Consider the following 20204-nt stretch of genomic DNA (forward strand, 5'->3'; position numbering starts at 1 on the left):
GTCACTTCAATTTGTGGACCTGAGCCTTCGGTTGTTTTTGGCAAAGGGCCGGACCGGTCAGACAAAAAAATCCAAAAAATTATTCTCAAAATTAACTTAAACATTATTATTTTTAACATCATATTAATCACTTTTTATTACTATTTAAATAAAAATATCACAACAAAACAAAAATTTTTTATTTTTTTTTATACAAAACATTCATACTTTTTTATCTCATATCAATCAAATCTACTACAATACTGTTCTACTTTCTCTTTCCGTTCCATTGCCAAACATAGTCAAAATCTATCAAATCGGCCTGTTCATAATTTCCATTCGAAGAATATCAGTTCATAGAATCATTCATGTTATCAAAATCTTTTAACCTCTACCAACCATCACCTTCCGTGTACCTTTTTTCGACCACGTGTCGCGTAGCCGCGTGTGCTTTTGGCAAAAACAGTGGAGGCGTGATTACCAATTCCATACAACCCGGTCTAAAATCACAAACAACCTCCAACAGGCGCCCACCACGTAGCCAAGAATGTTATTATAATACCCCTAAAAAAATATAAATTTCCTGTAATCCCACGTGTTATTGTCTAGTTGGACACTTTCCGAGTTACTTACACTTTGTGCGTAGTAGAAGAGAAAATTTGATTAAGAACCAAGACAATTAGGGTCCCAGAAGTCCCCTTTAGTAACAGTAACACAGAGAGAGACACAACTAGACAGACGTAGAAGAGGGGGATTCTCAAAAACTCTCTTAACACTTGGAAGGAGAAAAAAAAGGTGCAGAGAGAATTTTCTCGAGAAAAAAACCCTCTTCCTCTTCCTCTTCCTTCGCGAGAAAATCTTCGCTCCATTGACGGTCCCGTGACCCACTTCCACCAGATTTTCCTTTGATCCGAAGCGCAACAATGCTCTCGCTGCAGGGCGATCCGCGGCAGCATCTCCATCAACAGCTCCAATTGACTCCGTACAAACCGGAGCCCCGCGATGAGTCGTTCGCAGCTGCTGCTGCTTCTTCTTCTTCTTCTTCTGCGGCCAACCTCAAGCGCTCTCAGGCCGTGGACTCACATGAAGGTAATTTATGTCTACTTTCTTGAATTTTGATTTGGATTTTTAATATTTAATCTTATAAAATTAGGGTTGGGATCAAGTTGTTCGCTTGATGTTTAGGACGAGGTTTAGTTATTCTGTGTTTGTTTTAATCGTTTCATAATTAAGTAATTGGCTGCGATTTATATATTATTTCATAATCTGCTTTTTGTTTCTGGTTGTCTCGTGAGAAAATTTTTATTGCAAAAAGTTTCCAGAAAAGAATTATTTTCCTCAGTAAGTCTCCCAGACAGCGATCCTGATTTTGATTTGTTTCTCTGAAGGTTTGAGAAAATTAGTGGTTTAAGAGCCTGAGAGCTTAATTTGTTTGATTGGTTCTTTCTTTTCGTGGACTGCTTTTTGGTTTTATTTTTTGGTAGTGGGAAAATTGGTCTGCCATTATCGCTGAGTAATGATTCACTTTTACTCATATAATGTGAAACGCTTTATTCCTTTGAATGGTTTTAGCCTTCTTGGGTTGATTTTGGCCCTATTTTGATATTGAATCTAGATCTGAAGAGTTTCCAAATTATAATAGTGATTCTGTATGGAGAAGATTTGAATTGTTTGATGTTTACGTTCAATGCATAGAACCATTCTTCTAACTTTTCACGTTTGTACTCGATCAATTCCATTTGTAGAATAGAGGGATACAGCTTAAAGCATGCAGTCAACTTGAATTGAATCAACTAACCTTCAATCTCAACCAATTGGTGTTAAAATATACAAGATTTAAATTCTGCCTGAGAGTTTTTTGCTATTGTAGTTTTAGAATCTCTGCATGTGATTTGCTCTTCAGTCCATTCATTGAAAAGCCAATTGATGTGACTGGAATAATTGAAGAAGGGAATTTCCCAGTGGACTTGAGACATCCTAAAAAATCACCGTCAATTGTGGGCATAAAAGAGCAATGTTAATAGATAGTTCATTTTAGATTCCACTCAATGTGATGTGTCTTTTATGCCCTCAATGTGTATCTGAGGATGTATTGATTATTTTCATGTTTCTGTTTTCTCCAAGGTCCCCACCCCCTCTTCTGAATTGCATTGATGTTCAAGTTTTGCTGAAGTTTTTTCGTTTTGTTTTTTGTTTTGTTTTTCATTCTACTGCAGTTGATGAAGGCATGCTCATGGCCCTTGCTCATCAGATGTACAAAGCTGGAAATTTTAAGCAGGCATTGGAAAACAGCAATGCTGTTTATGAGAGAAACCCACAGCGTACTGACAATCTTCTTCTGTTGGGTGCAATCCATTATCAGGTTGTTAGAAAAAATTTCAATCTCACTCTTATCTATCTTATATTGTATAATCATTCCTTCTTTGGTGCCCTAGATGATGTTGTAAGTGTTTTATGAAGAGTAAGGGCTAATAGTGTGTTTTATGCCTCTGATCCTAATATCTCTGCCTTAATTCTTTTTTAGTTGCATGATTTTGATATGTGCATTGCAAAAAATGAGGAAGCTCTTCGAATTGATCCCCGCTTTGCCGAGTGCTATGGAAATATGGCAAATGCATGGAAGGTATACTTTACGCATCTTAGATGGTTGCCACTCTTCAAGTATTTAGGCTATGAAGGTCTAATGAATGATACTTGTGTTTTCTTGTAACAGGAGAAAGGAAATATTGATTTTGCAATCCGCTACTATTTGATTGCTATTGAGGTTTGTTAAAGCTGTACCTGTCACCCAGTACTCCACTTCTTTAATCTTTACTGTTTGAAAGCATGTGGGATTGCTAATTTGTCATTTGTATATTCTATTATTCTTTCCCTGCATGTTCTTATCAGATATTACACTTGCGTTATAACCTTTCTCAAGCAATGAAAACAAGATAAATGTAGTGATTGCTATTCATTATATCACATCCGCTGCAGTTCAAATTGAGGTTCAAATTCATAAGTGACCACATTTGGACCATCATTACACAAAGTATTGTTGATTTGATTGTTTAGCTTTTTTCTTTTTAAAACATGTTTAGTCTGTAAACAGTGATTATCTATGCACAGACTGGCAATCTTGGTAACTTTATTTATTTTTTATTCCAATTGTCTTTTTGTTGAATAGCTTTCTCAAACCAAAAGGTGGCCTGTTCCGTTGGAGTTCTGCTGGTTTGGTTCAAATATTTTTTTTTTCCCACACAGACAATTAATCTGTATATTCAGTTTCGTGGTGTTTGAACTCTATTTGATGCTACCTTTCTAGGTTTACCGCCAATTGGACTGCTCTTTTCCTTGCCCCACTTTATCATGATTTCTATGGCTATTTTATTACATTTTAAGTTTATTGTGTTGATTTTCAACCTTCTTAAACTGATCAGGGATCTTTGTCCTGAGTAGGTTGTCATTTGGTTTAAATTCTTGTCTTTCAGCTTCGGCCCAATTTTGCTGATGCATGGTCAAACTTAGCAAGTGCATACATGCGGAAAGGAAGATTCAATGAGGCAGCCCAATGTTGTCGTCAGGCTCTTGCGTTAAACCCTCGTTTGGTAGGTTCCATCTCAATTTAAATTTATTATAATCTACTGGATTCTATGAGATATTGTGAAATCTCTGTTCATTGGTGTAGGTTGATGCACACAGTAACCTTGGGAATTTGATGAAAGCTCAAGGTTTAGTGCAAGAGGTAGGAAATTGACAGCTTAGCATTATTCTCTCTCTCTCTCTCATCAAAAATGATCTGTTTGATGCAGCTTAATTGGTGTGCTATGGTTGTTTGCATTGATCTGAACACTGCATAACTTCTGTAAATGATTATTGACCATCTAACAAGGAGACATATTTTTTTTGGTGTGAAATAGCATGAAATGTTTGACACAGCAACCACAAAGCAAAATGCGTTGTAACTTGACCATGACTATTGACTTGTGAACTATTTTTTCTGTGGAAGCCTCATTAGCATGAGGGAGACATCGAGTTGTTTCTCTAAGCCCATTGGGGAGTTTTCCTTGTCATATTCTTATCCTTATAAGTTTCTTCTGTATATAGGCATGTGAGATTAAGTTGTTTCATTTGTTATTTGGTTGCTAAATGGCAAGGGAGAATGTTGTCCTAGGTAGGGCATGCTGAGATTGTTTTAAGTCATTGGTTATGTGTTGTGTAGGCATACAATTGCTATGTTGAGGCTCTTCGAATCCAACCAAATTTTGCAATTGCATGGTCCAATCTTGCTGGCCTGTTCATGGAAGCTGGTGATCTTAACAGGGCTCTGCAATATTACAAGGTAAGTGATCCATGTCTCTTTTAATCATGCTTTGTCTGTGTGGGTGTCTTTTTATGCGCATGTGCATGCATTTGTGTGTCTGTGCATGTGCATGTACGTATGATGGCACACATGTATGCCCATATATTTAAGGTAACGACTAGAGAAGCAGTCCCAAATATCAAGCACCAATAACCCTTCCAACTTATATAGGATGAATCCCATCCTAGACATTTTTATCAGGCTGCTAGTGGATCTGTTGCCTGATTTCTTTTCAGGATTTATATTTAATGTTCATGTATTCAAAGCACCCGTACAAGTTTGATATATCTTTCCAGCATCCGTTACACCTTGGAGGATTCATAGGCACTTATATAAGTAAGCAAATTGATTATAGACTTGTATTTATTATATCTGTGTATGCATGTATGCATTGGTAGGCATTCATTTTGTGTCCTCACTTCTCACGGTATTTTATTGGTATTTTATGTTTGGATAGTACCTCACTCTACGGTTTACTTTTTTAGCTTGTTTTTTTTTTTGATAAGTAATAAACCAATCTCTTTAGCTTGTTAATTCATCTTTTCATTTGCAGGAAGCTATAAAGCTCAAACCAACATTTTCTGATGCCTACTTGAATCTCGGCAATGTGTATAAGGTAAGCTAATTGTATTGTGCTAATACAGTCGGGTAGCTGAAAATGCTCGGTCAGGTAGTTGGAGAAAAACAAGATATTTCTTTTGCCTTTTCCAGGCTCTGGGAATGCCTCAAGAGGCTATTGTATGTTACCAGCGTGCTCTTCAGGTGCGACCAGACTATGTTATGGCCTATGGTGAGTCTTCCAAAGCTTCTACATATGTATGAGTACTTCTGAGTTTTTTCACTGTACAGTTATGTTTTTGAAGTAGGACATCCTTTGTACTTTTCAGTTTATAGCTCTCGTACCTAATAATGTGTGGTGGGTTATGGTTTTAGAAAAAAGCTGGAAATTTCCTGGCAGCAACAAGTTAGAGTTTTCTAGGTAGGTTTCAGAGGTTTATTGCATCAAAAGCTTGGGAAAAATTTAGGGTTAACTGTTTCAAAAGGGTATGAGAAAAGGATATGGTTTGGAATTGAAAGGAAGAAAACAGAGAATCTTGAACCTGTTCCTGGGCGGGAACAATGTGTTTGAATAGTAAAGTCAACAGTAATCTAACTCTAGGAATACAAGCTTTCCACCAATCTAGCGTCTACAATTGTTTTCTCACTCCTAATTTTACTTACCAGAGCTCTCATTAAGGCCTTCCTTTTAAACTCTTCTTCCATTTCGTATGCAAATTGAATTACATGGTCATGGTGTGAAGTCTACTTGCTGCCAAACCTGAAGAAATATTAGGATTCAATCCATGTCGAGTACATATAACCTTCGCATCTTCATTCTATGAATTCCAAATCTCATTGCCTAGGTATAAGCTGCCAAACCTGAAGAAATATTAGGATTCAATCCATGTCGAGTACATATAAGCTTCGCATCTTCATTCTATGAATTCCAAATCTCATTGCCTAGGTATAAAATTTGTTGGTTTACTCTTCTACGAATAACTTCCTTGTACCACTTATGAATAGCTGGTGGTACAAAGTAATGAGTCACTGCAACTCTCATGTCTTCCAAATATCCAATGGCTGCATATTTGTTGATTTTCCGCCCCTTCAAATTCTAGCTAGTACATTGAGTTTAGCTTTTCATAAAGACAAGTTTTCCCTCTTTGCTCTAGCTATACCATCTGAAAAAGGCTTTCCATAATACAGCTCCAGTCAAAGACTACCTACAGATTGCTCTCACATAAAAATCATTAACTTCTAGTTTAGTGCCTCTGTCCACATCAAAAGCTCAGCTTGAAACTGGACTTCTTGTGGAAGATAAGGCTGGGCTGATTTTCTCCCTTAAGGGCATCACCTTGATGCATAACCCCATCAAAAAGTTGTGAAAGAAAATCTAGGGTTAAATATTTCAAAAGGATATGAGAAATGGTTTGGGGTTGGAAAGGAGAAAAAAGGGAGGATTGGAAAGGTCATCCTCTTTTGAAAAAGAGGATGTTTCTTCTCTAGCTGTGCAATGGCTGCCCATCAACTTTTGTACGGTGCAGCTATAGGTAGTTGTTGAAATATGCCAGATTAGCTTGCTGATGTGTGGTTATAGGATGTAAACTGCTTGCCTTTAGTGATTCTTTTGGGTTAATTTTAGTTCATTCTTGCTGTGTTTGAGAAAGGTTGATCCTGGGTAAAGTACATTATTTGATTGGAAATGACATAGTGAAGGGCATGAGAGAACATTGTTGAAGTTCATATCTTTTCCAAACATCCAATATATTTAGCTTTAGTCGATATCTTGATACTGATTCATTCACGTTGTATATAATGGTGTCTATTATTTAGTCCTGTATATCCATATACATTGTTATGTGAAATTACCTTAATCATAGAAATTTAAGCTTTTCTTTTCCATTGCATGGCTTTAACTTAGTTTTAACTGATGATTCATTGCATTAAAACACATGGAGCAGCCAATTTGGCCAGTATATATTACGAGCAAGGCAGCCTGGAAATGGCAATTTTCCATTACAAGCAAGCCATTTCTCTTGACTCAGAATTCTTGGAGGCATACAATAATTTGGTTGGTCATTTTGTTGTCTTTACCATTCTGGATTCTTTACAGTGAATTGGTACTTTTTACTTCCACCTTCTCTTAATTTAGACTGGTGTTTCTTTTTTTGTTATTTTATAAGGGTAATGCTTTAAAAGATTCTGGAAGAGTTGAAGAAGCAATTCAATGCTATCGTGTAGGTTCATTCTATCCTCCTTTCCTGGTTTGCTTTTTGCTAGTTTCATTCCATGCTTCTCCTCATATGATGCTCATCATACTTTTGTTGTTTTCTGAAGCAATGTCTTTCCCTGCAAGTTAACCATCCTCAAGCACTCACTAATCTTGGCAATATATATATGGAGTGGTAGGTTGCACATATGTTGTTGAAATCTGATAATTAACTTGAGGTTCTTTTGAGTTCTTTGTTAGATGTGACAAGCATATAAGCTGTCCTAATGGACAACTCTCTGATCACATTTAGGAACATGCTGAGTGCTGCTGCTTCCTGTTATAAAGCAACACTGTCTGTAACAACCGGACTTTCTGCTCCTTTCAACAATTTAGCAATAATATATAAACAGCAGGTAGCGGCATCTCTTCTTGCTCTCTCTCTGTGGTGTAGATGCTCTGTTCCCCAGCATCTGTATTCAGATATTCATTATCCTGGTTTTATTTGCTTCTTCTCAAGCACAGGGTAATTATGCGGATGCCATCTCTTGCTACAATGAAGTCCTCAGGATTGATCCTTTGGCTGCTGATGGACTAGTCAATCGTGGGAACACATACAAGGAGATTGGAAGAGTTAATGAAGCCATTCAAGACTATGTACGGGCTATCAACATCCGGCCTGCTATGGCCGAAGCTCATGCAAATCTAGCTTCAGCTTACAAGGACAGGTACATCATAGCGATTATTGGAGGAGCTATGGAGCCATTTTGTTGAGTATATAATTGTGTCGGCTTATATTTATGCTACATGCTTAAAGTTCTGATTTTAAAACTTCACAGTGGACATGTTGAAGCAGCTTTAAAAAGCTACAAGCAAGCACTAGTTCTACGCCCTGACTTTCCGGAAGCAACTTGTAACCTTCTTCACACGTTACAGGTATGTAGAAATATAAAGTGTTATATCACAAGGTCAGCTTGGCTCCTTTAGTGCGATCAACTCATCATAGTCAATCATGATTGCAAGTCATCTTTAGTTGGAATATTAAATATTGCAGGTGCAACATGCCCAAAGAGATGGGATTTTGCCTTGCAAGTCATTGATATGAAATATCGTGTCATTGCTCAAGTTGGAAGTATGATGCTTTGTGCCCAGAGGGGTTGGGGGAAGGAGGGGCAGGGAAGGACAAATTGCTTCAATACCTATTACGTAGTAAAGCATCAATGCACATAAGTAGCTGAATAGAAGTACACAAAAATGAAAAAAAAAAAGAAAAAGAAAAAGAAAAAGAAAAAGAGGTATATACTAGAGCAAATTGTTTGATATATAAGAATGTTACATGGGGGAAGCAGTCTGAGTGCAATCCCTTGTATATGGGATGTAGATCAGTGATTCATCTTAGGGCAAATCATCATAGGTTGGAATTTTACAATCTGTTAATAGCAGTTTCAAAAATATTTTTATTTATCGTTGTAGACATCCATATTGGAAAATTTTGTTCTTAATGAAGGCCATACTCTTTTAAGATAAATCTCTAAATTTTTATAAGTGTTGCAATGAATCTACTCCTTGCATGCCACATTTACTTTAGTAATTGAAACTAGAATTCTCATTATGTCTCAGGGATGAGAAAAGTACAATTCTCAATTATTTGTGTATGAGAAAAGTACAATTCTCATAAAAATGGTATGTTGCTGCCCTTTTGAAATGATTAAGATGACAAAAGTAATATCTAAACCCCAATTAGGCAAACATTAAGGATCTTGCAACTGAAAAATACCATTTTCATCTGTCTCAGTAAGCAGGTCATAGTGAGGATTAAAAATAGATTCTAAAGGAGACAGATAAAAAGGTGTTAGGACTGCTCAATAACAAATTGCCACAAGCACTTTATGTTTGCTTTGAGTAGAAAAGGGCATTTCTGGTGTAAAACAATCAAGGCATATGGTTGTGACTCAGAATTGCTTGCTACCTTAAGGTATGAAGCTAATTTATTTATGCATCAAATCTGGTGTCTTGATGTGTTTCCGGAGACTTACACACTAGGCGAGGGGCAAGCTGTCAAGTATTGATTGCCTATTACAAATAATGACTGAATTTATGGGTAATGCACACAAATTTCATAAATGTATAGAACTATGCATGAGTAATGCAAGTATAGAATCAAAAATCTTGCTGCAAGAGGCACAGTTTGTGGTTTGGGCAGCTGCAAGGGTTTGCAATATACACATTAATATAGTTTAATGTAATCCATGTTTTTTGCCCATGGATCTTAGCCTTGCAAATGCAATTTAATTCTTTGTGCTTGACAAACTTGAGGAGTTGGGGCTCCTCTTTTTGTTATTATTCTTTGTTCCCGCATTCGTAGATTAAGTGTGAATATTTCTGTATTTAACATTTTCAAAAACTGTGAGGAAATAGAAGAATGGCATATCTTAAGGGAATTTGGTGCTTCTATCTTCAAATGCATGTAATAGTGGGGATTTCTTGAATTAACCGAGGTGCATTTGCAGGACACTCCTTCCCGAGGGCCTGTACACCCCCGGGATTAATCGGAACGAAGCTCTGGATACCCAGTGCCAAATCAAAAAAATAGTGGGGATTTGATGGATTGCTGCCCATCAATCCTTCAGAATATAATTATTGTTCAATGCAAGCTTCTTTGGATATTTTTACATTGATTTCAGGAGTATGACGTGTGAATGTAAAGTCTTGTTGATTTTTGACTTGGTTTATAGTGATAATTCATGATATTTTTTGTACACCTGAAAATTTCAATTTATAGGCACGAAGCTCCCTTATGAAGCATTAAGTAATAGAAACATGGAGATGCGGATTTGTATCTTCACATTGGGAGAATCTTAATTGGATATACAGTCTTTACTAGAATTTGAAATCTACCTTGTGGATAATAGAATTCAGTTTCAACGTATGAGTGAAATTTATTTCTGCTATGTAAGGTGCCTCGTTCAAAGGGTTGTTAATTACTGTTTTGTGCAGTGTGTTTGTGACTGGGAGGACCGTGAGAGCAAATTTATGGAAGTAGAAGGGATACTCCAGAGACAGATAAAGGTTGCCTTTTTTCCTTTTCCATGTTATTTTGTGTTGTACTGTTTTGTCCTTTGAGTTGATTCATTGGCTGGAATTAAAATTCTGATTGTATTAAACCTTTCTTTTCAGATGTCAGTTATTCCGAGTGTGCAACCTTTCCACGCGATAGCCTATCCCATTGATCCAATGCTTGCACTGGAAATCAGGTAAGTTAGATAGCCCTTTTGGATTTAAAAGCTTATATAGTTACTGGCTAATATTGTGGTAATTACGTATTTTTTACCTGCTCTTTTTAAAGTCTGCATGCACATTAAAAGGGAAAAACGACTTGTATTTTGTTATATGCTAATTGTCTTATTTCTTTTTTAGCCGTAAATATGCTGCACACTGCTCTATCATTGCATCCCGCTATACACTTCCTCCCTTTAACTATCCTGCACCCTTATCCATAAAGGGTGAGGGTAGGAGTGGACGCCTAAGGGTTGGGTATGTTTTGAGATTCATCTCTCTCTCTCTCTCTCCCCCCCCCCCCCCCCCCCCCCACATGATCTTATATATTATTACTCTGGGTTTCAGATATGTGAGTAGCGACTTTGGCAACCATCCTCTGTCTCACCTCATGGGCTCAGTATTCGGCATGCATGACAAAGGAAATGTTGAGGTTTGCAAATTTGGTCTTTCTCTGATTTCAATCTAATTTTCTGATTAAACCTTTTCAGTTCATTTTTTATGCCAGATTGGGATTAAGAAATATGTTTATGTTGCAGGTGTTCTGCTATGCATTAAGCCCAAATGATGGCACAGAATGGAGGCAGCGTATTCAGTCAGAAGCAGAGCACTTCATAGATGTGTCATCCATGTCATCTGATATGATTGCCAGGCTGATTAATGAGGATAAAATACAAATCCTTGTCAATCTTAATGGCTATACTAAGGTATCACCTTTTGATATTTGGTAACTTAATGTATAAAATATTTAAAAGTTAATTACTTTGATCCTGTTTCCTTTGATAGATAAGAAACTGTCTTTTCTTAGAAAAAAAAAAAAAAAAAACTGAAATTAGGCTCAAGATGTTCTGTTGCACCTCATTTTTGGAACATGTGTTTTATTTTGTTTACAACAGTTTGCATTATCTGTTATTTCTGTCTTCTTTAATTGATTCAGATCCCTCTCTATCTTGGAATTTTCTGAAACTTCTGTATTTTAATTCTGCAGGGGGCAAGAAATGAAATATTTGCCATGCAGCCTGCTCCTATTCAGATTTCTTACATGGGATTCCCTGGAACCACAGGGGCTAATTATATTCATTATCTGGTCACTGATGAGGTTGGAGACTCTTTAAGTTTTTTATTCTACTTCATACTTCAATTTCTTTCTGTTTAAGTTCTCACTCTGGCTTCCACCTTTGCAGTTTGTATCACCTTCTCTTTTTTCCCATATTTACTCAGAAAAGCTTGTTCACCTTCCTCATTGTTACTTTGTAAATGATTATAAGCAGGTCAGTCATAGTTACTTTTTGTTTCTCTCTTTTATCTGCATATTATTTCCAATCCATAGTATATCTGAGATTCTTCTTTTTGTGTCGCATTTGTTAGAAAAATCGTGATGTACTGGATCCTAACTGCCAAACAAAGAGATCAGATTATGGCTTACCAGAGGACAAATTTATCTTTGCATGTTTCAATCAGCTGTACAAGATGGATCCTGACATTTTCAATACTTGGTAATTTAGGATGAGTTTGTTGTAGTTAGGTGATGTATTGGTGCTAATACAATTAGGAAACATACTCAGTTATCTTTTCTTCGTCCAATATAGGTGCAACATTCTCATTCGTGTCCCCAATAGTGCACTTTGGCTTCTCAGATTCCCAGCTGCTGGCGAAATGAGACTTCGGGCCTGTATGTGTTGTATTTTTCTAAATGTCTAGAAATTGTTATTCCTTTTAATTTATTACTACTAACCCATGCATGCAAACATGCATGGAATACATTCACTCTTATTTTAACTCATTTTGGTATGTCTAGATGCGGCTCAACGGGGTGTACAACCAGATCAGATTATTTTCACAGATGTTGCCATGAAACAGGAACATATCAGACGCAGTTCTCTGGCAGATCTGTTCCTCGACACGTATAATTCTATAAACTTGTCGTTTTCTCTTGAATTGGCTGATGGGCAATGCGCTCTCTCCCTCTCTCTCTTTCTCTCTCTTTTTTTTCTGTCATCTTGTTTTATTACCTTAATGCACAATTAGATCTTTGAGATCCAGCTGATGGCAATGATATTTGGGTTTTGTTCTGTGTAGACCATTATGCAATGCACATACAACAGGCACTGATGTTCTATGGGCTGGTCTTCCTATGGTGACCCTTCCCCTTGAGAAAATGGCGACCAGGGTTGCTGGTTCACTGTGTCTGGCCACTGGTGTTGGAAAGGAGATGATTGTTAGCAGGTAGGTAATTATTTTATGTTCTTTAACATAAAATGTAGATGTGATCAGAATAAGGTGCATCTCTTTCTTTCTTTTTTATCTGATTAGTAATAATAGCATAGGGTCCATATCCTTGTGACCATCATCTCTCTCCCTTCTGAGGTTGAGAATTGGATTTGTAGTCTTTTCATCTCACATGCTTTCTTTATGGAGGGTCTTCGTGGGACTTTTTTATTCATTGTATGCAAGGAGGGAAATGAAATTTTAGCTGCTGTTGGTTAATGCCTTGGATACTTCGGAATCTAATAGTAACGAGATACAAAAAAAAGTGCATCTTTGAAAGGCTGGTTTTTTGAGGCATGTGGTTGACTGGCATGCCTTGTGGTAGTTTTCAGCTGATGGGCTTGGGCTGGCAGTGCTATACTGGAATGTGCTGTGCATCTTTTGTTTGGCATTGTTCAAAAGTAAAAGTTGCTTATTGCTCTTTTTTTCTTTTTCTTTTCTCAATTGCTGGCTCGTTTCTTTTCATCCCCACCAAAATATTCAAAAGCATGAAAGAATATGAAGAGAAGGCAGTCTCACTTGCGCTAAATCGCCCAAAGCTCCAGGAGCTCACTAACAGACTCAAGGCAGCTCGTTTGACTTGCCCTCTGTTTGACACAGCACGCTGGGTGAGTTTATTAGTACCATTATTTAATATTAGTGTTTTTTTTCCCTTCATATTACTATTTGTAAAAACAATATTTCGTTTTGAAATCTTCATGTCTAGAATATCTTGCACTACATTAGCTACTCAAAAGCATATTAGAAAGTGTTTTGTGGGGTCCCCATCTGAAAATTTGTTTGGGTAAGTATGTTTGAAAAATATTTATAAAAGAAAAAAACTGGAGTGTCTGGATGTAATATTGAAAATAATTTTTCAAAACATAAAGAAAGAAAACAAAAAGGAAAAATTATTGAATCACCACCTGAGTTCCAATGCCTTTTAATCGCTTTATTTAGCTCCTTGAGTTTGTCCCCATTATTAAATTGATCCTTTCATCCTATTTTATACACAGATTCAATCACTTGTTTTTTGATACAGTAGAAATTTACAATTATACTCTTTTTTAAAAACTAATAAATAAAATCAGGGATGAGGGGGTGGCTGTGAGCTACACCCATTGACAGAGGGCTGGCTTGCATGAAAGACTAAACGATGTTTTCAAAGGTCTTTTTTCACTTGTTTTTTGAAAAACTAAGTGTGTGCATTGTAAAAAATGTGTGCTGTGTTTTGTCTTGTAAAAAATGTTGCGTTATTTGTTTTGAAAACGAAAGATAGAAAAGTATTTTTGTGGGGCCACTTCTGAAAACTTGTTTGGATAACAACGCCTGGAAAGTGTTTTCAGAATTTAAAAAGCGAAAACATGTTTTGAAGAGGACAGCGAAACACGCTCTATCATTTACTTATTGTATTTTACTTGTTTTTATTATGCTTGAGTTATGGATGCTAGTGAGCTAACTTCAATGCAATTTTTTATTTATTTTTATTTTTTAAAATCAGGTTAGGAATCTGGAGCGAGCCTATTTCAAGATGTGGAATCTGTACTGCTCTGGGCAACATCCTCAACCGTTTAAAGTAGCAGAGAATGATGTAGAATTTCCTTATGATAGATAGGAGCCGAGATTGGGAGACGGGATTGTATATAAAGCAAAGAGTACATTTGTGATTCTTCTAGGTTACTGTCAGTTGGTTGTCCAATTGTCAGCTGAGATGTGTTGCATCTTCCAAGTGGTATCTTGATGGTGATGTTCATTCTTGGCTTTCACTAACAAAAGAGGATCAGATGTTTTTGTTCAGGTGGTCTAAACCTTATTGAGTTTATGAAATATGATGATGTTATCATGCATTTATCCTACTCTTTTGCAGTGCTATTCTTTGACAATGGACGCTTATCACGTTTCCTTCAGAGGGCTATTAGGTGCATAGGTACAGTGCATCAAGATTGGATGTGATGCAACTGAACTGACATTTGTCGTGCTCGTCTCACCGAACTGACCAAAGTGAAAAGTTCAGAGCAAGGGGTGATAGGATTTCTTGAATTATCCTATCGCCCTATTCTGACATAGTTTCCAATTTTCATTACTCATATCATGCCCATTACACGTTCAATTACATGAGCGCTTAACGGTTGGTATTAGAGGCATCCGTGTCTCACGTTACTCTTAAGGACAAGGGTTTAAAGGGGGAAGGAAGGATTGTTATGTGACTCACGAATGTGAGAAGCATGTGCTGCACCTGCACGGGAAGAGTTTACAACGTGAGTAATGTAAATATAAGAAGAAGCTATTATCTCATTGTTATATGAAATCATATTAGGATTATGAATTATTATTAGGATTAGAGTTATATATTTTTAGTTGTCTCAAGGATAGGCATGTTAATCTTTAGACGAATCGGCTTTTAAGCCCACACTCCCACCTTCTCAGGCGACCTGAATTATATTCATCACAAACTTTACGTCCATTTCAGAGTTTCCTTCGGCACAAAAGCAAATCCTTTAATACTAACCACTTTAAAGTTTAAACCACCTTTATTATGCATTTTTGTTTGTTTGAAGAAACCTTTATTATGCATTTATTAATGCTGATTACATGTGCAAAACATAAATTACACACGCTTACACCACACCACCTTAAAAAAAAAAAAAAAAAACATCAGAAAAGAGTCAAAGACTACACCACACCAAGTGAGAGACCATTCCAACCCAAACTTTAGAACCTAATAGGAACAATTTTTCGTTCACTGGACGTGGATGGCCCAAAGTTGAGCAGCTCTTTGGAGTGAACCCAGGGCTTCACAACCACCACGGACTCGAAGATCTTCGTCGCCCCATTCTGCGTGGCCGATATTTTCAGGTAGTATTTGATCCCCGACACCACCTGACTCTGCGCCTCCACCACCTCCACAAACGTCAGCTCCCGGCCGCCGTCGCCGTTGCCTCGGTGCCACAGGCTCCGGTTGTACTCATGCACCGAGAACCTCCCCAGCTCTTGCACCTCCTCGTTCGTCTTCACGTCTTTTACCTCCGTCCTCCCTCCCACCATCCCGTCATAACCGTACGCTGAGAGAAAGACGAGGGAGAAGAGGGTGACCGTCGTCAATTTCACTGCCAGTGACCTTATCATCGCCATCTCGATCGGCTCTTCAGGTAACCCTTCCCTTTTTATTCTTTTAATATATTTGATCGATGTATGCGTTATTTGCGTGTTTGCTGTGGATGTGGATGGAAAATGGTGGCGGGCCGGTGTTATATAAATGAGAGAAAGAGTGGGGGAGTGACACTGTTTTTGGACACGCATAACAAAGGAGCAACGCAAACGGCGTGCCGCGTATTCGTAAGATAGCGGAAATCGACGAGAGAAACTCTGATGGGATTCTCTCTTTGTGGGACTCCAGAGCGGTGTGGGGTTGTTTACCGTCTCTGTCAGAGGCGGCATTTTGCGGATCCTTATCGCCTCGGGTATTGTTTTGGTGCCTGTGCCTGTTGCAAGAGTGATTGATTGGGTTTTGTCTTTTACGCATTTGTGAACACTGAATGGTAGAGCCGTAGAGGAAGTGACACGCATGGATGTGCCACATTGATGACTGCATTGCATGCATGGTGGCAAGCTGCCAAGTTACCACCACTTTCTTTCTGAAAATGGGGCTCTGAGTCGACGGCGACTTGTCAATCGGCGTTTGCATTTGCTCTTCTCATCTAACAAATACAGGACTAAATAGCCCATGCTTTTAAATTCTAATTATCTTTCGACACATTTGTAAAAACAGAATAAAACAAACAAACAACAAAAAGGTAAAACTTTGAGGGACATCATAGAGAAGGTTCGAGATACGCATGAGTCAAGTGGCCGGATTTGTTGACAGCAATTGTCAGCTCAATACGGGACTCATTTGTTCAAGATTTTCAAATAAATCTAGTTCTGTTTTGTCACTTATTTGGGTAAAAATAAGTGTCATATAGAGTTTCTTACATTTTCGGTTTAAATTGCTAGTTTTTTTTAACAGTGAATCTCCATCCGAGTTAAGGAGACTTATCTATAAATAGTGCAATTGAATTATTTATGGTGAGTCCTTCCGTTCTCAACAAAGCTATTATTAATGAGGTTAAGAATTTAATGTGTCTTTTAAATGTTTATAAACACTTGGCATTATTTTATATGGGTTGGAGAATATTTCTTCTATACCGGTTTGGAGGAAATTTTTGTCCTTTTAATGTTGTTTGAACCGCTAAACAAAACCGACTTTAATTAATCCAATTAGCCTTTTGAACATACAATTTGCATGCTTGAGTATTTACACGCAATCAGGAATTATGCTAAGAGCATTTAATGTGGATGCTTTTTATGGTGTGGGGCAATGTATTTCCGTGACTGTGTCGAATACGTGGGACTCGGATCATGAGATGGCATAAATGATTTTGCACACTTTTGGATGCATTATGCAGCCTGCATCTAAAGTCATATTCTTATGTGTCATTGGCTTCACCAAGTCTTTTTTTGGATCTTCCTTGCATATGAAAATGGATTGAGAATCAAACTATTTTATCTATTCGTTCTCATGTTATTATATATTATATGTTTTTAACATTGAATTGGCATGCATATTGCTTATTATGTATCATATGCTGATGATTATATATGTGCTAATTATTAATAGTATTTATTAATTGTTGATCTAATAGGTTTTGTAAAGGCATTAATAGAAAATATGGAATTAATCATGTTAACCCACAGAATATGGAATCCCCTAGGAAAGAGAAAACTCTCAAAAGAAATTCCATTTGATGAATTATAGGCCTTTTTATAGGTTAAAATTATTAATTTTTAGATTAATAGAAATCTTAAAACAAAGTAAGATCGACGATGGAGCTCCTCCTGCAAAACAAGGGAGAGGTTGTCAAAAAATTGTCAATCCTGAAGGATCGGGGACACTTTGACACTCAAGTTAGTAAAAACTCTTAAATAAAACGGGTAAGAATATTTTTGTGCATTCCTGTTAAGGAGGACTTCCCTTCTTTTACAGATATGTTGCTCCCGCCATTGCTCTCTAGGGTTTCAAAGACTCATTGCCAGTAGTTTGTTATTGACTTGGAGATCCCCTCCCTAGAATATCAGGGATGACTATTTGGTGTGAGCAGGTGGTTGAGTGAGCTAGCAATGGGGGAATCAACTACAGAGCATTGCACCTTAGCGAGGGTGTACTTGGGCTTAAATTATTAAGATTTAAAAAATAAAAAAAAATAAAAAAAATTCAGATTTATTAAGAAGTATAAGTACAGAACGGTTTGTCCTTTTCTTTATGGTGCTTTTGGGGAGTACCAGAATCCGAAGGTGTTATCCAAAAAGTCCTGTGAGCTCAGTTGTGGAATTTTCTTTCCCATGTAATTAATGAATTCTATACTTTTAATTTCTTTTCTGTTCCTACATTTTCTAAGCAACCAAATGGAGCAAAGTAAATAGCAGAGAATGTGATACCTGTAATCTAAGTTTATTCAGCCCTGATATAATAATTAGTCAATTGCCCTATCTTTATCACTCTTGATCCGAAAGGAAAAGAGAGCGGGGAATGCTAAACAACAAAAAACCAAAAAAGGGGTGGACTCCTCAACATTATACCTAAAATGAAAACAATAGTGCAAATGCAATTCACTAGCATAAATGCAAAAGTGATGTGTCAAAATATATCTTAGAACCTGTTTTGGATTGTGTTTGAGAAATAGATATTTTAAGTCAAAAAAAAGCTTTTGGACAAAAACTTCATTTTTAAGCTTCTGCAAAAAATGCGTTTTGACTATTTTTAGGCTTTTTAGACCCTAAAAGCGCTTTTAATTTTTTTATCAAACAAAAACTTTTTTCTTAAAACGGACTTTTTAAGTGTTAAAATTACTTTTAAGCCCCTCAAACACAATCTCAAACGGGCCATTAGCATACTTTTCAAAGTGTCGTGTCCTCTCACCCCACCAAACCAAGCTTTCCAAACTTTTCTTCTCTCTGCACTAGCCTGCGTGTCCTCCACAATCTTACACTCAACCACACTCCTCAAACCCACCAACGGTCAAGTCGCATGTTGCTGATATAGCAAAGCAAACACACATTTCCGTTTTTAGTGTTTTACTTATTCATTTTATTAATGTTAATTAATTCCCCTCGTGTTAAACGTATTTAATTCTAATTATGAAATATGTGTTGTTACTAAACTAAAGAATTTGAATAATTATTCAATTCCAACATCTTTTATTCCCAGTAATACCTATTTCTTTTCTTAATGAAATACTCATTTCGCAAATCAAACGATGCCTAACTTATAATTTATTTTTCTCTTCCATTGAACAATGGCTGACATGGTAAAGAATGATAGGTTCCTAACGGGCTTTCCAACAAGAAGGGGAATGTGTTCATTGCAAAGTCGAGCCCTCCCTATGTATTTCAAGCGTACAAAGAGCAATTTCGTAAAGATTTCTCTAAATTTCTAGGCATACGCAGTGAGAAAACTATGCCCTAGGGGCATATGCTTCTTACATTTCTTAAAAGGAGCGCCTTGGATCCTACTACCAATGACTGTTGTAAAATTTTGGAGCTGCTTTCCAAATCGCTCCTTGATTTGGTGGCCGAGGTTATTTTACTTCAACATATTTCATTATTATTCTTTAGTAGTTTGTTATACTATTGTCATACAACTAGCAATTGGAATGATGTGGCAGTAAAAATTAATCCTTATTTATTTATTTATGAATGAGTACTGATATTGTAAGCTTTAAATTTACGGGCAACATATATTCGCCACTTTGTTCTCAAATGTTCCAGCAAGTGTTGATTTAAGAATTAATTTTCACCTCATCAAATTATATAACAGTCGATTGAATAATTAACCATCTATCAAACAGCATTACTCATTTCACTCTAACCACACTTTTGTTTTATTTATTTTTACAACTTAGGGTGCTTATGTGATTTGTATTTTAGGGGCTTGTTAAGGATGGTGACGTGGATTCTTTCAGTGTACCTCATTATAGTCCATTTAAGGGTGAAGTGAGGGCAATTATTGAAGATGAGGGGTCCTTTAACATTGACAAGCTTGAAACATTTGAGGCGGATTGGGATCCAAGCAACAACAGCGACGACGAAGATTTTGTGAGTGGGCAAAATGTACCAAATTAAATGGTTCAGAGCTGGAACAGACTACAGAGCCCATGCTGGCTACTCATTTTGGAGGAACGGCAATGGACAGCTTATTTGCCAGGTTTGCACACCATGTGGGCGAGCATCTATGCATAGAAAAAACGACACATTTTTATATAGTCGTTTCCATGACAAAGAAGTAGATCTTTATATATAGTGCTATATACTGTTCAAAAGTTATGTAATAATATGGGTCAATGATCCCTCGCTTTGCCAGTAAGAGACAAAATATTTACATTTTAAAAAAAAAAAGAAAAAAAAAAAAAGAAAAAAAAAAAAAAAGAAGGTGCATAAATCAAAAAAATAAAGATCTAGCTCTTTTTTTCCTAAGCAATTAAGAGGGAGAGAATTTGAAGGGAGGATTTTTTCTGGTTACGAGGATTAGTGGAAATGCTTCGGAACACTTGGTACGAAGCGATTCATTTTGCAATT

The 20204-nt window shown here is 36.9% G+C and overlaps 2 protein-coding genes and 1 pseudogene across 2 annotated transcripts; 2 read left to right on the forward strand and 1 right to left on the reverse strand.

The window, feature by feature from the left end:
- Window positions 1-711: 711 nt before the first annotated feature.
- On the forward strand, window positions 712-14449 carry SEC (Tetratricopeptide repeat (TPR)-like superfamily protein). Its single transcript, XM_059592454.2, has 28 exons — window positions 712-1068; window positions 2196-2341; window positions 2504-2602; window positions 2693-2743; window positions 3450-3566; window positions 3647-3703; window positions 4181-4300; window positions 4875-4937; window positions 5033-5111; window positions 6823-6932; window positions 7045-7098; window positions 7199-7266; window positions 7384-7486; window positions 7596-7798; window positions 7910-8006; window positions 10068-10139; window positions 10248-10324; window positions 10488-10604; window positions 10695-10779; window positions 10886-11053; window positions 11335-11445; window positions 11531-11617; window positions 11715-11842; window positions 11936-12018; window positions 12145-12250; window positions 12426-12572; window positions 13102-13222; window positions 14095-14449. Exons 1-28 carry the CDS (start codon window positions 903-905, stop codon window positions 14206-14208), a joined length of 2949 nt encoding a protein of 982 aa, XP_059448437.1. The 5' UTR covers window positions 712-902; the 3' UTR covers window positions 14209-14449.
- A 667-nt stretch (window positions 14450-15116) lies between these two features.
- Window positions 15117-16043, reverse strand: CYS2 (PHYTOCYSTATIN 2). Its single transcript, XM_059592456.2, has one exon. The coding sequence runs from the start codon at window positions 16029-16031 to the stop codon at window positions 15306-15308; it is 726 nt and encodes a 241-aa protein (XP_059448439.1). The 5' UTR covers window positions 16032-16043; the 3' UTR covers window positions 15117-15305.
- A 1413-nt stretch (window positions 16044-17456) lies between these two features.
- LOC132178379 (benzoate carboxyl methyltransferase pseudogene) lies at window positions 17457-19922 on the forward strand (annotated as a pseudogene).
- The last annotated feature ends 282 nt before the right edge of the window (window positions 19923-20204 follow it).

The sequence above is a fragment of the Corylus avellana genome, chromosome 4, assembly GCF_965113065.1.
Source record: "Corylus avellana chromosome 4, dhCorAvel1.hap1.2, whole genome shotgun sequence".
NCBI lineage: Eukaryota > Viridiplantae > Streptophyta > Magnoliopsida > Fagales > Betulaceae > Corylus > Corylus avellana.

Excerpts from the sequence above, each read along its gene's own strand:
- SEC (XM_059592454.2), top strand. The coding sequence starts at position 903 with ATGCTCTCGCTGCAGGGCGATCCGCGGCAGCATCTCCATCAACAGCTC. Across the intron at positions 2,342-2,503 it reads TGGGTGCAATCCATTATCAG|TTGCATGATTTTGATATGTG; the intron begins GTTGTTAGAAAA and ends ATTCTTTTTTAG. Across the intron at positions 7,487-7,595 it reads CAATAATATATAAACAGCAG|GGTAATTATGCGGATGCCAT; the intron begins GTAGCGGCATCT and ends TCTCAAGCACAG.
- CYS2 (XM_059592456.2), bottom strand. The coding sequence starts at position 16,031 with ATGCCGCCTCTGACAGAGACGGTAAACAACCCCACACCGCTCTGGAGT.